General features: G+C 35.8%; 1 protein-coding gene across 1 annotated transcript; it reads left to right on the top strand.

Moving 5' to 3' along the window:
* On the top strand, window positions 1–2,007 carry LOC135776237 (growth arrest and DNA damage-inducible protein GADD45 gamma). Its single transcript, XM_065286798.2, has 3 exons — window positions 1–806; window positions 921–1,116; window positions 1,221–2,007. The coding sequence occupies exons 1-3, from the start codon at window positions 706–708 to the stop codon at window positions 1,332–1,334; spliced, it is 411 nt and encodes a 136-aa protein (XP_065142870.1). The 5' UTR covers window positions 1–705; the 3' UTR covers window positions 1,335–2,007.
* Window positions 2,008–17,280: the final 15,273 nt, after the last annotated feature.

Genomic DNA, 17,280 nt, shown 5'->3' with positions numbered 1-17,280 from the left:
GGGCAGTGTTTCCATAGCAAAAGAGAAGCAGGTCCAGATGCCACGCGCCTTAAGTCCGGTCATCTTTCGGTATGCAAATTAGCCACGCGTGCCTGATACAATCAGCAATAGGTAATAAATAATAAACTCTGCACATAAGACGAGCAGCAAAAGTAAGATAATTTCTCTATTTGTGACAAATTCGTAATATTCACACTCATGATTCTTACAAAAATGTTTTTACAAGCAATATTTTGTCTCATTCAATTTAAATATATTGTTTATTATATTTATCTATTCATTCCTTAAAATAAAATAACACTAAAAACCCACAAAAACTAACTTTCTACCTATTTTGTAATGATGTAATGTAAGCTATAGGTACCTATAGCGCCTACGTAGGCTTATACAATAAATATAAACATTACTTTTTAGTGTGTTCATTTTTTTGGCATGTCATCTGATTATTAAAGTTGAACAATAGTAAAAAAGATCAAACTTTGATCCTTTCTTAGACTTCTACAGATGTCATGCATGTCTAAAGGCACGCGTCTTGGATAGTCCGTTTCTTTTTTTGTTCTGACCAGCCAATCAGATCGCGCGGTGGAAACGCGTGCCACTGTCGCACTATAAGTACTGGTCGCGTGTCAGGGTTGTACTCACTCTTCTCGATCCACTATATACTGTATATCTTAAACGGCCAAAGTCTACTTATTCAAAGCCAGCATGGTTATTGAAGGGAAATCTCTGTCTGAAGCTCTGCTGTCTGCCAAGGCAGAGGGTCGACTTACTGTTGGTGTCTATGAAAGCGCACAAATAATGAACGAGTAAGTCTGGAAATAATCTGTCGTCAAATAAACAATATATTGAATTTGTTATATGGCTTATTTAATGTCTATTTTTGCATGTCAGCTCACCTCAAACTTCTTTTGTTTTTACAGGGACCCCGACAGTGTGTCTTTCTGCGTTTTGGCTACTGATGACTTTGAGTGTGACATCGCTCTGCAAATCCATTTTACTCTGATTCAAGCCTTTTGCTTTGACAACGACATTAGCATCGTCAGGGTGAATGACTTGAAACGTCTTCGAAATCTGGTTGGTGCCAAGGGTCAGGACGCGCACTGTGTCCTTATAACGGTAAGCGCGCATGCTGCTTAGATTGATTTAAGAGCACAATCATCATCTTATTTTGCAGTGCATTCCAAGATATGTTTTTGATTTAATTTCTTATGTTTTTACAGAACCCAGCTGATGGTTCGTGGGAAGATCCTGCTTTAGAAAAGCTCCACCTGTTCTGCGAGGAAAGTCGCAGTTATAACGACTGGGTTCCTGAGATCACCCTGCCAGAGCGTTGATCTGGAGCTTTACTCTTCTTTGCTGAGATGTTGTAAACCTTGAGGAATACTCTGCTCATTCTTTGAATCAAGGATGATGATGTTTCCACATCCCTGGATGCTCCTGAGGAGGCTTATCAGTCCAAGCAGCGCGAGTCAGGCCCGAGTGGCCCTCGCGGTTCTACGTCGTTTCTCGTCACGTCCATGCCAAGATGATCCTCATTCTTTATGTGAATGAGGTCAGGTATGCCACGAGAGCGACACAATGGCCCTCATTCTTTGTGCGGATGAGGTTTGGAGAGAAAGGAGAAGCGAGTTTTGCCTCTGTTTATCAAAGAGCAAATATCGCATGCGTTGGACACGCAGAGGACGCGGCGGTGCGTCGAAGCAACGTTTTTAAAAAATGGACTTTAACATCACCGACGTTTTTAAAAATGTAATTGTTGCACAATATAACGTACCTTATTGTCAGCAATGTGCTTTCCACTTTCCAGAATTGTCTTATACTCTAAAGGTTTCACTTTAGAAAAATTTATATGACAGAAAAAGAGAAAACAAACAAAAAAGAAAGATAAAAGTCAATCTAAAGTTTTAACTTTAGGATCATAGGAAAAAAGAAAAAAAAGAAACATATTTATGCTGTTTTAAATAATTCTAGACAAAAAAGAAATGAAGAAATGTTTTACTTTGTCTAAAGTTTCATTGTAAATATTTTGTGTTAGAAAAGTTCAAATAAAAGAGTTTCAATTCAGCTTGTTTGTGCAGCCAATTTATTCTTGTGCATGACATAATAACAGTTGTTTTGTAATTAAACACATTTAACATTGTTTTAGTTTTTAAAATTCTTATCTTTTCTTGCAACAGGAAAAAAAACTTCATAGTCTAAGCATGTTTTTAAAATCATATAGTTTATTTTCACACAAACATTGGCCAAATAATTAAAGGTCCATGTGTGCCCTCAACATTTGATGTGACAAGTCTTGCCAAAGAGAGTTAAAATCTAAATGTTACACATATTTATATCACTAATGACATTTTAATGCAGAATCCAGACCTCAGTTTATTATGCTGTGAGTGACATGGAGAATAATGTTTCCTTAAAAATTGTGTAGTTTCTAAACTAACTCCAGAAGTCTCCCTGAAGAAATATGTGAATTTATATTTGAAGACTTTCATCCTTTAAGTTATTTTTTGGAAATGAAACTAAAATCTACATCCTCCAGCTTTGTATATTAATAGAAATACATATTAAACAGAGAAAATAGCTGTATTTTATCTTCCTTTTGAAGGGTGCACTAACATTAAGTTTTGCTTTTCAATCCAATTCTAAAAACAAATGTAGCTTTCAAATCATCTCGAATTTAGATATGGTAATGCAATAGGGGTAATATGTCTGTTATTCCAGAGTAGTTTACTGTACTGCCGGACAAACCTTTGTTGATATAATTGAAATCCATTATTTATGAATGTTTTGATACTTAACTTATTAAACTCAACACATCTCATTTTGATTTAAAACATAACTTGTAGAAGTTCTAACAGTTAGAAATACTGAGTAACCTTATGTGAAATAGATACGTCTTGCAGCAAGGCAACTTTCACAATATTAAGTGGATGTGTATAAGCTTCAGTACAAAGCACTCTTACTTGTGTGATATTGCTCAATTATTACACTTACCCCGGTTTCACAGACAAGGTTTCGGCCTAGTTCTAGACTAAGAGACACATGTTTAAACTGTCTCAACTGAAAATAACTTGCACTGACAAATCTGAAGTGCAATCTGTTTGTCTCAATATAAACACAAGTAACGTTTTATTCAAGGCATGTTTATATAAAATGCTTAAAGGGATGGTTCACCCAAAAATAAAAATAGTGGTCATCATTTACCTGTCCTCGTGTTGTTCTAAACCTGTATTAATTTCTTTTCTCTGATGAACACAAAAGAAGATATTTTGAGAAATGATGGTTAACACACAGCAGATAGTGTCCATTGACTTCCATAGTAGGAAAAAATATTTTGGAAGTGTTGTGATAAATGATAAAGAAAATATTTTGATAAATGATGGAAAGCACACAGTTGACGGAACCCATTAAATTTCATCATATTTTTTATTCCTACTATGGAAGTCAATAGACACTATATGCTGTGTGTTTACCATCACTTCTCAAAATATCTTATTTTGTGTTCATCAGAAAAAAGAAATTCATACAGGTTTAAAACAACACGAGGATGAGTAAATAATAACAGAATTTTCATTTTTGGTGAAGTATGCCTTTAACCGTCTTAATTTAACTAAGGCTTAGTCCTGGATTTAGCAAAGCCTTGTCTGTGAAACCAGGCCTGGTTTCATTAATTAAGAAAATATAGATGTGCATTTTCAAGAATACAGGAACTAAAACAAACTTAGCATCAGCACCAGTTTTTGTATTAACTTAGTCAATAACACTAACTGAACTTTCTCCTCCTATTATTTGTGAAGACTCAGATGACAGAGGATTTTCCTTCCTTCCTAACAACAGCTTCTGATTGGCTGAGAAAGTACCATCTGGTCACCCTTCCCCACTCCCTCAATCTAAAACTTCTGGTCATTAAACAGAAAAAATTCAGCATTTGAAACTTTTAAGTGGTTGACATAGCATGTTTATAAACTTTTGTTTCAAAAGTTTGGCACACTGCAACTCATTATATGTACTATGCATGCTTGCAAAAGTTTACATTACTAAAACTTGTTGAGTGCATAATCAAACTTTTTAGCCAAACTATTAAATATCTCTTTTAATTAATCTACACACACACTTTTGTGCATCTTTCGTTTAGAAACATTGCATGACTTTGGAGGCGAATGCAGCTGAATTATCTCTGCAACATTAGCTCTGAATCTCCAGCATTGTTCTCAACTACCATAAGGGTAAAGGAGCAATTAAATAAACCCCTGCAGAACAATACGCCAGCGTGCAGGCGAGCTCCATTGTACTGCTTCAGACAGCCAGTGCCTGCAGAATACAAATAAAGCCAAGCCCTATAAACCTAAAACCTACCCAGAGACTAAGCCACAAAAACCGCTCCATCTGCTCTTCTGCATAATGAGATGAAGAGTGGGTGCCTAGCAGGGGGAGGCCCTGTGCCTGGCACAAGCCAGTCTCCATGCGACCGTTCTCCCTGGGGACATCTGCCCCTCACCACTGAGTGGCCCATACAATACCCCCTCACACCCGTGTTTCATTGGTGGACCACTTTGGAGAACCGAGGGAGGATCTACATATGTCCCGGAGATGAGGTCTGCTGTCACGTCCAGGCCGTCTACTTTTGATGTACGAGTGCTACTCTGCACCCCCACAGATGCTTCGGTCTGTGAGGAGTTTTAACGGCCTTATTATAATATTACATTATCTCTGTCGCCCCAACACACGCTTTTGCATGCTCTGATTGGCCCTTTCAGTCGACCCTCATCGTCCCCCTCCTGTATAGATGCTCCAGGAACGGGAGCAGATGGCGAAGGGAGAATTGGGAAGGGGTCTCCTGTTGCCGAGGTTACGGCATCGGTATTTCTGTTGCCCCAACAAACACCTTATCAAGAATGAGCCTTGGGGTGTTATAAAAAGATGAGGAACAACCAAAGCAGGAATGCTTTGATTGTGATGTCAACATAATCAACAAGCATTTTGAAGAGCTACGCTGTTTTGACGTGTTTGTGAATAATAGAGTTTACTAACACATGCAAAACACTTGTTTATTTCTGTGCCGTTAATATAAAAATTAGGCATTTAAAAATGTACATTTTTGTATTTGGCGGATGCTTTTATTGCAACGTATGCATTTTATCAGTTTGTGCATTTCCTGGGATCGAACCCATGACTTTTTGCATTGCAATGCTCTAACAAATGAGCTACAAGAATGCAAGATTTAAAAATAACAACTAAAATGAATATTATAAAAGGACAAATTCTCAATAAAATGCATTTTTTTACTTTGTTCCAGCTAATTGTGTTCATGCTTTGCATGTTGCCTGGCAGACTGGAAGGCAGGCCTGCAGATTATATTTTTGTAGCAAGAGAGACTACAGTCTGCAGTATATGGTAATCACTCATTATGTGAGCCAGCTGTCCTTATGAACAGGGTCAGAGGGTCAGGCCTCCTGCCTAATGTTGACAACCCTGCACGAGCGCCAGGGTCTCTTCTCCTCCACATCACCTGCTCAAACATTTAACTGCATGTAGAGCTTTAGTCACAAAAATTTGGAACAATCCCAAAATTCCTTGCTGCTCCATGCTTTGCTGTTTTGTGCTGCAAAACATGATGCAAACATAAAAGTTCACCATTATCTGTTGCATGGTGCTAGCAAAATTCCAATAAAAACAATGTCTTTCTAGAATACATTTTAAGTTGCTTTAAAAGCGTTTCCTTTAAATTCAAAATGTAAATGCATAGTAATTTACATTACATTTACATGTATGCATCGGGCAGATGCTTTAAACTTTGACTTCAATGTCTGCAGGTATTGATAACTATTTTACCACTATCTGTATACTGCAAATACACTTGTATTGATAAGAATGCATATTGGTATGGACACACACAGTCCTGAATTGTCTCCATACAGACATATCAGCTTCATATCAGACCAGATCAAGGCTGTGCTTTGCTGATGCATGCTGGGAAGTGTTGACAAAATGAAGCTCTATCTGCCAGACGTTGTTATGACTCTTGAAGATTGCTGCAGGCTCGAACCCCATTTGATGTTGCAGGACTAGAACGTGTTTTTTGTATCAAGAATATTTTGTGTGTGTGTGTGTTACTTTGTTAGGGGGTTTGGGTCAGAGAGTTTGTCTGTAGTGACCAGCTGTGCTGCCGGGTGCAGCCTGGGCCCCGAGGGCTGCAGAAGAGCCATATCAGATGGTTGAAAGGAGGTGGTGTGGAGAGGCTTCCCCTCCCTGTCCAAAAGCAGACAAAAGCCACAGCCTCCTCTTCTGCTCCTGATTCAAAAAGAGTAGGAGTGGGGTGTGTGGGGGGGATCAAGGGTGGTGTTAGAACACAAAAGTGCACTGAGCCCCCTGTCAAAAGGAAAAAACCTCCCCTCTCTTTGTTGGAGTTTTGAAAGAGCGTCGCGGTCGCATCAGCAGCTGCTGCGCCTGCACTGGATATTCGAGATGCCCCTTTTCATGAACACAAAGTCTGGGGCCGGTGGGGGTGTGTAGAGGACAAGGGGCATGCAGGATTTGTGTTCAAAACGAAAGGCACACTTTGCAGATACAACCATCTTGTAAAGGGGTAAAGGGAGGAGGGAAGGTGGAGATCTGAACTGCAGGAAAAAAAATGTAAAGATGGCTGTCTTTAACGTGAATAAATCCATCACTTCACAAAAGGGTCCCACTGGGCAGCCATATGGGCAGAGGATCCTTGGCTTTTGTCTGGCTATCACCGGTACCTTTTATCACCGCTTAAACAACCTCAAAGGATTCAACAAACAAAAGTCTTCATATTTAGCTATAGGGTATTTATTGGTTTATTGCAACAGCATGGTGGGTGCACTAACATTTAAGCATAAGAAGAATTTCATCAATTTAACACGCCATCAAACAGCATACCATTAAATATATTTTTATGAAACGGTTGCACTACTTTTGTTCTGTATGCAGTTCTATTATTAAATAAGTATTATTAAGTAAGTAAGTAAGTTAGTATTATTTATTAGAGAAAGGCAGGGGTTCAAAGAGGCCTGAGATGATTAATTTAAACCACTTTCATGAAGCTCCACAGTTCAAGTGTCCTTACAAAAAAGTACAGGGTCTACTATTGTACAAAGGGCGCCCTCTTGTGGTACTTATATAAATAAACTACTTCTATTATTTAACCATTATTTTATATAGTGTGTATATATTATTAGGGCTGGGCATAGATTAATCTAGTTTAATCTCATACAAAATAAAAGTTTTTTTTGCATAATATATGAGTTTGTGCTGTGTGTAAATTTATATATAAATATAAATATATTTATTTACACACAGCACAAACTCATATATTATGCAAAAATACTTTAATTTAAAGAAATGTTTTATTTATATATAATAAAGAATATAAAATATAAATAAATATATATACACATGTAAATGCTTCTTAAAAACATACATGAATGTGTGTGTATTTATACATAATAATTACACACTCATGTGTTATAGAAAAATTTACTTTTTTTGTACAGGATTAATCAAGATTAATCTATGCCCAGCCCTATTACTATTTAAAATAAAAGTTAAATAATATAAAAATAGTGCGTTTGTATAAAACCTATAAAAAGAACATCGTGTGATATCGAGTCACGTGCAAAAGGCAAGATAGGTATTGAGTTTTCATTATCTGCCTATTCTTTATCTAGTATAAAGTTAGTTGATACCCCTATGTTTGAAATACTTGTAAAAGACAAAAACAAGTGGTTTCTGCTTGAAGAGTTTGAAAACATTATTGTTAGTGGCGAAAATTCGCAAATCTTTTGTCGTCTCCACCTAGTGGTTATAATCGCAACGTGCAGGTATATGGCTATGCTTCTTTCTACTCCTTTTCGGACATGTAGAAGTTAATTTTAAGGTGATTTTTAGAGGAAGCCAGGTGTTAAAAAAGGCCCGAGTTGTTTATTTAAAACCGCTTTTATGAAGCTCGACAAACCTGCGCTTAGTAATAGTACAGGGTCTACTATTGTTCAAAGGGCGCCCTCTTGCGGTACTTCTGTAAATGAAGGTATATTCATTCGGCCAGTCAAAATGTTATATATATACTAATAATAGGTAAATATAAAAGTAATGGTAAAATTGTGCATTTGTATAAAAACCTATTGAAAGAACATCGTGTGATATTATAAAGTTATCTGGACCGAATCTCATCTCGCCCCCTGGATGTCGTGTTCTGCAGTTAACATTGCAGATTGTTGGTGACCATTAGTAATGGATTGTTGTATCCACCTAGTGGTTGTTTTAGCAACGTGCAGGTAAGAGGTAAGCTTATGCTACTCCGTTTCGACGTATGTATGAGTTAATATTGTTTTGTGGCTTTTTAGCTTTTATTGTACTATTATTATTCATATTGTATATTAATAAAGTCATTCATTCGTTTATTGCCTAATTCTTTTTTACAGGCTTTAATCAGTGTTTTTAAATGCATTGACCTCCCCTGTTATTAAAACATCTTAGTAGTAAATGAGCAGGGCAGGGGACCGCTATGATGTAATCTTTTCACAAATGTAGTTTCTGATATGATGGAGTTTCAGGCAACTCTGTGGTTAGCTTTTTAATGGCATAATGAAGGCTGTAGTTAAACTTGACAACCCTGCAATCAGCCAACCAGCTCGACCACACATTTAGTTTAACTCTTAACAACACTGCAGCTATCGTGACTGAACACACACAGAGAGGGTAAATGCAAGTAAAAAAGTGTTTTTATGTTGATAGTGTTTTGGAGAAAACAGTTGAATTCTTGCATCAGTGGTAACCTAAGTATGGGGTGGAGGAAGAAATGTTGCTGATTTGCTAAAATGTCTGTTAAGGATTCTTGATGATTCTCTTAAAGGATCCTGTCAGGCTGGCTACGATCCAGCCCCATATCTCATGCCAACCCAGAGAGCTGTGAGGAGCATGAGATCAAATGAATTCCTGTGGCCTGCATGCTGTTCACTGCAATAAGGAAGTTTGGAGTGGGAGTACACATGGACCAAAGCTATCGTACAACAGCGGACTGGTAAAAATTATTAGATTTAATATCTGGTTGACGTTGTCTATGTCTGCATAAAATGTTAATTTACTGGGAAAGTTATGTTTGCAGGCAATGGATATAGAGGCCGCCAAGTCACGGGTCAGCGTTGTCGCCATATTAGGGAATGGCAGGAAGCCTTATAAACACAAGAGCTGTGGTTTCTGGATGAAAATCACGAAAAACCTTCACATTTTAAACCGATTCCAATGGTTTACGATCTAAGTGGAGTACAAAAACATTCTGTCTCCACTTTGAATTTCAATAGTAACACTTGGAAAATTGTTCATTCTCATAAAGAATTGTGAAAACTCAGGCTTGTCAAGCAGTGATTTGCATTATTTTTCTTGGTTGATAATTGAGCATCCATAAGGTAATATAATTTAATGTTTATTTATGATATGTGGCTTTTTCTGTCATGATTTTAGCTTTTCTTTTACGGGTCAGAACCTATGGTCAGAACACGGCTCATTCACACAAATCAAATAGTCAGTCTGCTTAGTATATTTTAAAGCAATAAAAGCATTCAAAAAGTAGTGTAGTTTAGGTACTATAGCATTCTTGTGTTATTTATTGCATTACCTCCCCAGGATGGGAATCGTTGTTCACTTTAAATTAAAATATCTGCCAAATGTGAAATAGTAAGTAGTATCAGTACTTTAAAGTGAACGAGCTGTGCTCTTAGTAAGCACATTTTCTGTACTTTGAATATATGAAGAGCTCAGATGCAAAAAAGTTAGCTTTTTTATCAGGCTCTTTTATGTTTCGTGATTTCACTTTGACAGCAATGAAAAGGTTATTAGTCAGTAACTGAAATGCCTTATACACTTAAGTCAATGCATTGGTATTTAACAAATTTGGCAAAACCCTCTAAGTGCATGCAAGATTTTTTTAGCTTCCACATCTTTGGACAAATTGCAAAATCACTAAATATACAACAAAAAACTTTGCAAATGATGAAAGTCTGAATGTTAAAATGAAGAAACTGAACCATACATTAGGGGGCGCTGTGATCCATATAACTGCCACATTTGGATTGTAGGCTATTCAGGTCCCAATACTCAAAACAAGGGACTCAAGTTTGTCTGTGCACTTAGAGGACTTTGCTGAAAATCTACATGGCATGTAATGGATTCTCCCAACAAAGCGTTATTTCTAAATAGCCTGAGGCTGGGATTAAGTGGAACATATAAGACATGCCTAAAGCATTCTGTCATTATCTCATTTTTAATTGAGGTGGCGTTTAGTGGCTTTTGCATCTGAGCTTCTCATGTATTACATTAGGGGGGAAATGCTTGACAAGCCTACGTTTTTACAATTTCTTATTACAATGAATGTAAATTTTATTGCGCTTTTCATCCAGGAAAAACGTGGTTAAACTATTTTTTTCTTTTTAATTTATTTATTTATCTTTATATTTTTATTCTTTATCTAATGGGAACAATATAATAAATTAACAAATAAAATAAAATGAAGTTTATTTGACTAAGTCCGTGAGGAGCATGATCATGTGATCGAACCAAGAGGTGCCTATAAGTAGCAGTCCCTCACCTCTGTCCCGTGACAGTTTTTGCAGCATCCTTCCTCCACCCTATCACAAATTTTAGGGATCGGGCTAAAATTCTGAGTTCGGAGCCCTCTCGATAACATGTTAATGCAAACTTGTGAAATAAAATAAAAAATGCAGCTCCTCATTTACTTTTGTTTATAGGGTAGTCTTGACCTTCTTAAGATGGCAGCACTTTTGACCCATCGTAACAACAGGCCAAAGCACTCAACGTGGCGTCTATGTAGGATCAGGCTGTAGGAAAAAAACTAAAGTATTGGGAATGATGCGGGTCCAGATGCAGTTTGATTGTTACACAGTTTGAATATTACATTATTTCCATGCATTTTTTCATGCATTTAATTATTATTTTTTTCTGTATGTTTTTATTAAAAAAGAAAAACATATGAATCTTTTGAACCTTCACATTTAGCTTAAAGGGATAGTTCACATAAAAATAAAATCCTGTCATCATTTAATCCTCCTCACGTTGTTCTAAACCTGTATGAGAATCTCTTATCTGTTGAACACAAAATAAATTTGATATTAATCAGATATTTTGATTAATGATAGTAAGCACACAGTTGACGATACCTATTAACTTCCATAGTATTTGTTTATCTACTATGGAAGTCAATGGGTACTGGCAGCTGTGTGGTAGTGTTCATTGTTCAACAAAATAAAGAAGCTCATACAAGTTTAGAATAACATGAGGGTGGGTAAATGATATCAGAATTTTCATTTTTGGGTGAACTATTCCTTTCAGTCATAATTTACCACCTACATGAATGAGACACCAGTGCGCTTTTGCAACGCTGAAGGTTATTTTTTTTTTCAGATCTCAAAACACTGTTTGTTTACACACAAATAAAGCCTTAAGCTCAGTCATGCTCAGGACAAGCACAGCATGTCATAAGACTCACGTTGCCAATCCTTGATAAAACATCTAACTAAGACTGCCATTGTTAATATGATAGCCTGAATTTGAAAGGCAGTCGAGTCGAGTTTTCTTTATTGTGTGATTGTACGTCACCTATAATCAAATACATAGCATACAAGCAAAGCATTTAAATGACACGGTCATATAACAGTATGCCTCATTTGACATAATGTGCACTTATAACATTACTGGCAAATTATGCAAATAGGGGGCTAGGAAAGCATTTGCTTTCTAATTGATGACTGACTGAAAAAATAAACCCTGATGAGTTTTATCTGTCCCCGAGCAAGCGGTTGACATCACAGAGGTTAGCAGTCGAAAAAGTGGCGTTTATAAGCTTGATTAGAAACATTTAAGAGTCAGTGGCTTTGAACTTAAAGGAAAACCTTCATTAATGTTCATTTATTTACTCAAGGGCGTTTTAGAAGTAGACGTTTGAAGTGCAAACATACAGGGAAAAATATCAAACTCTTCGACCTGTTGTAGATCTACGAATATTTTATGAATTTATATAATTTAACATTTAGGAGAATCTAATATAGAGAAATAGTCACATTTGTGGTAATGTGCTTTATAAAATAATACACTATCAAACTTGCATAGCAAACCAATTCTGTATGTTGAATTGTAGCTATTTAACAGTTTATTGTGTTGTTTATGTTCTAATTTATCAGTGCGCTTGATACTCGGTTCGCCTCAGGATTTTTCCGAAGTCAGACAATAAAAATGCATAGCCATTATATTCCTAACATTTGCTTTGCTAATATATTCAAGAGCTTCAAGCACCATAATGTGTCAGGAGTGATACATTGAACCAAAACAAACGCAAACTTGTTGCATATTTCAAACCTCGATAAATGATATGCTGATGGTCCATTATAAGCACACTGAAATGTTGCCCTTCATTTGCAGTGAGGAATGTTTTTATACCTTGGGCGTCGTAAATTACGCGCACATTCACACGCATATGCATGTGGGGTTGTGTGCATGCGTGGGCGCTGTCATAAACTCCCAAATATGGGGTTTTAGTCTTTCATTACATCATAATTTTAAGAGACCCACTTGGTAATAAAGCTCTAAGTGTGAAATTTATTACCGCGCTACTTAAGTACATATGAACGATAAGTATGTGAAGTGAGTAGAGGCTTTTTTTGACGTGTAAGGTGATCGTAAAATGTAAGTTTTGCAAAGAACTTCGAAATGTTTTAGAAGAATAACAACCAAACTAGACAGCATTTGTGAAGCCAAGAACCAAATCAAAAATTTTTCCTGACCATCATTTATTATACAAGACAACCGTATACAGTATGAGTGACATAACCACAGTGTAATCTGTCTAACAGCGCTTGTGTACTCCTGTCTACATAAGCGTTTCATGTCCATTTTGAAGCTTTCCCACTTATATAAACTATGAGGTCTGAACTTGTTCTTGGCAAACCGTCTGTCTCATTGCCCTGAGAACTAAACTCGGAAAACGATGTATTGACTCAAATGAAAACCTCTCAGCGCTGTACATTTGGCTTCATAAAGGCTAAAATAACACCAAAGATTTGTATATACTAATAGATGAGGTGAGACAGGCTCTCCCTTCAGGCAGCTTTTATTGGTTTGGCCTTTGTTTTTCTTTTTTTCCCTTAGCTTTGTATGGCTCAGTGTAGGTGGAGAATTGATGGACTGAGTGAAATAATTTATGGAAAGGGGGTCGAGATCTAAGCAACGTTCCACAATAAATAAAGGTGAAATTCTGGCACTTGAGTGCGGATGTGTGCGTTCAGTACAACAAGGTGCACGTATTAAAAGATTTAATCCAGTACAGACGTTGGGTATTCGGCAAACTGACAGAATGTTTGGCAGCCGCTAAAGCTTGCTAATCAGAGGGCTTTACTTGTTACTGCCTCACTGTTTGAGAACCACATTTCTTTGCCAAATGTACGAGTCAAAACCCAGAGTGCACATTCCATGGGTCGGCACTGAGAACCACATGGCTTCCAAAAAGCTCCGAATTGGGTTTAAACAGCCGGACCACATGGTATGTGACTGGGTCTTCTGCACTCAGAATATGTTTGGATAGGGTCCGGTTCTGCTACATGTCAGTTATGTGGGTAATAATACCTTCAGTCAAATTATGTCCAAAAGCACTTTCGGAGCTCAAACTGTAATGCTGTCTGGCCTTCTTGACACATGTTTTTCTCATTCATCTATTTGGCCATTTTATTGAATATGTACAAATGCTGAAAGTTCAGTATGACCCAGAGGAAATGTTATTGGTTGGAGGTCACGGTTTTATAGCTCTACATATTAAATGGAGTTTTATTCGAATCAACTGATGTTTCTCGTACTATTCCTTAGGAGAAATGAAAATAAACACAAATCAGACATTTGTTGATGGAGTAATAGTACAGAGTTATAAATTGATGTGGATAGTATTGCACATATATTTTGGTTTGGAAAATTTGTGATGAGAAATCACAAGCTCTTACTAAAACCTCTAAGTTGTAGACTTTGGCATTTGGGAAAATCTAAATGCACTCAAACATTTTTGAAAGCTCTTTTGAATCTCTAGCCTCTGGTTTCAAAGACAAGATTTAAGCCTATTCTAGACTAGACACATGTTCGAGCTGTCTCAACTGAAAATAACTTGCACTGATCTTTAAAAAAATCACTAGGGTCTTTTATTATTTTGTGTTTTTGGTATAATACAATGTGTTTGTGTGGTTTATGATTAAAAACACATTCTTTTCCACATACCTTACATTTTTGTTGCTCCAGATTTCAATTTTACTGAAACGCTGAAACGTCCCTGATTGGCCAGCTATGTTTGTATGTTTTGATTGGCCTAAATACCTCTGACATCAGCCGGAAATGTGACGCTCATTTCCATGTTTGAAAGATTCTTGCACAGTGCAATGCTAACAGGGGTTAACTTACAGGCTGAGTCCGAAGCGGGAGGAATTAGGATAATGTCGGCCTTGTCTACCAATCCCAGGAAGTTGCCTTCAATCCGTGTGTTTGTTGTAGTTTGTTCTAGTTCAAGAAAAGAGATATACTTGTGTCATCATTTACTTTGGAGTATGTACCTTTAGCATATCTTTAACATATTCTAATACACACTTACACACCAAAGCAAATGTAAAAACGTGCATAGGACAGTAGGTGCTCTTTAAGTTTCTTTAACTAGCTTTATGCATTAACATTAACATTTCAAGTTTTATTGTAATTTTGTAAAGTTTTAATTTGACAATTTTAAGTTATTTTTACCTAGTATTTTAAATTGGATGTAACTTAAGATTAAGCAATTTTACCACATTTTTATAAGTTGATACATACTGAAACATGACATTAGGTTAAGTGTTTTTTAAGTGTATAATAACAATTTAAAATAAAAAAATAAAAAACATGCACAGCAAATATTTGCTTTTGCAGACCCCTTAATCATTTAATTTGACCCAATAATCCCATAATGATATATATTTAATAAATATAGACTGTTCTTAAAATGATGAGAGAGTTTATTTAATTTTCTTTTTTCCTTTTTTTAAACTTATTTTTAAATGTCTGGTCCTGAAAATTGCCCTGTCCCTTTGATCATACATGGAAGTTGAACTGTGTACTTATTACTTAAAACCATGTTTTTTATAAAACAAATCAAATTTACATTTACCTTTAACCCTGTATGAATTTACTACAACACTGAAATGGTAAAAATACACTATTAATATGAATAATATCAAATAAATATTTGTCCACCAAATTTATGTCATTGGTGTTACCCTACCCAAAGCACCTTTATTTTAAAATAATGCATTAGCTCTTTTAAGTTTTTCATGGGTCAATAGGTCAGTGGAAGAAGTGCAGTGGAGGAAGGCAAAAGGTTTGTGAGATGTCTTACCTTATTTGTCTAAAATATCATGATATATCTAAGAATTTTGAGATAAGATTTTTTGATGTCATTAGTGTTACTCTTTTTTTATAGCTGGGAGTGTTAAGATCGTTACATAAAAATACATTATACTGAATAATTATGTGATTATTATTACATCTCTAATGAAATAGCACATGGCTAATGGCAGCCATTTTGTTAAAATATTAGTTTTTTTTTCTGTAAATTGACATTTGTTATACCGTCATTGGTGTTACCGTCATTGGTGTTACTTCTCTAATGAGTACTTCCTAAGCAACTATTCCTTCAACTGACCAACATAAAAGCATAAAAACGAAACAAGATGGAAAATTCTTCTAAAAGTTTATAAGTTTTATCATATTAATTATCTATTATTATATTCTAATTTTGTAATTGGTGTTACATTGTGTCATTGGTGTTACATTGTGTCATTGGTGTTAAACCAAGTTTTGTTGTTATGAATGTATTTTCTTGAACTTTCTAGTAATATTTTGTTGTTGATATGGGATGTAAGACATTGTTGATATTCCAGTCTTTGAATCAAAGCCTTTTTGGTTGAATATTTTTGTTTGTTTGGTTTTAAAGAAAAAACTGAGAATCAAATAATTTCATATAATGCTGGGTAAAGATGAAGAATACTAATATATTAATATAACAAATATTAATAATCAATTATTTTTCTTGCTGTTATCATTCCTACTCAACCTTTAACTAAATACACAAGCTGTAATGAGAAAAAATATTAAGTATCAACATTAATGTTGTTTAAATCACACCAATGACAAATAAAATGATGGTTTCTTTATTAAAATAGTAAAAAATAGATTAAGCTCCCCGTTCTGCGGATTCATAGATTTGACAAGTTAATTAATGCTATTAAAGAAGTTTTGGGTATGTTGAAAGAAGTTCATTTAAGCAGATTTCCATCACCAGAATTCCACCTTTTCTATAGAATGACCCTTAAACGAAAAATTTGAGGCGGAATTATATAAGCATATAAATTTAATGACGTTCTACCAAAAACAACAACACAATCTTAAGGGTGGGCCTTTATTATTGCCTATTATACTTACGAATTCCCGTGTGATCGAGGTGAAAAAACAAGATATATGCGATCTCATTTGTGTTATTTCTGCCCTGCGGGGAAGCTGTAATCTGTGTCATGGCACACATGAAGGACGACTAACAAGGTTACGCACAAAAAGCTCATAAAGGTTTCAACCTTGTATAAATGTTGCAGGTTTACAGTGCACATGGTTAAAATACAAGCAGATTAGTGCAGCTTGACCTGTGTTTAGAGAAGAACCGTGAGGATTTATGGGTGGACCTATTTTGTTTTTCCAGACTATCGCTGTAATATATAGCTTTGTCAGTAACAGTTTCTCAGACCTCTGATCTTCTTCACTGGGAGACATTAGACACAAAAACAAAAGATGTTTTTGAAACTAAATGTTACGTTACGTAATTGTTTATTTAATAACCATCTGCTTATTATATCCACGATCCTCAGATGTATCTGTGCTATTTTTATAACATATAAATAAAACATATTTGAAGACTTACAAAAATAACACAGGTTCATTCTCATAAGCATAAAAGTCTGAATACATTTTAAAATACATTTAAAATTCCCTTCGGCTCAACATTGACCATTGACACCAGCCTTCCAGTATGCAGCTTTCCAGTATTTGTTAGTGATATTACTCAAGGTTCATAGCAGGTCAGGTATGAATGAAATAGTCGTTGCGATGAAAATAAAAACTCCATTATTCATTAAGAATGAGGCTTCAATAAAACCCAAACTCAAAGCTTTTGGACGGCCTTTCTATTCACCTTCAAAA

This window comes from Paramisgurnus dabryanus, chromosome 18, assembly GCF_030506205.2.
Source record: "Paramisgurnus dabryanus chromosome 18, PD_genome_1.1, whole genome shotgun sequence".
NCBI lineage: Eukaryota > Metazoa > Chordata > Actinopteri > Cypriniformes > Cobitidae > Paramisgurnus > Paramisgurnus dabryanus.
This window is presented reverse-complemented; position numbering and strand designations above follow the sequence as displayed.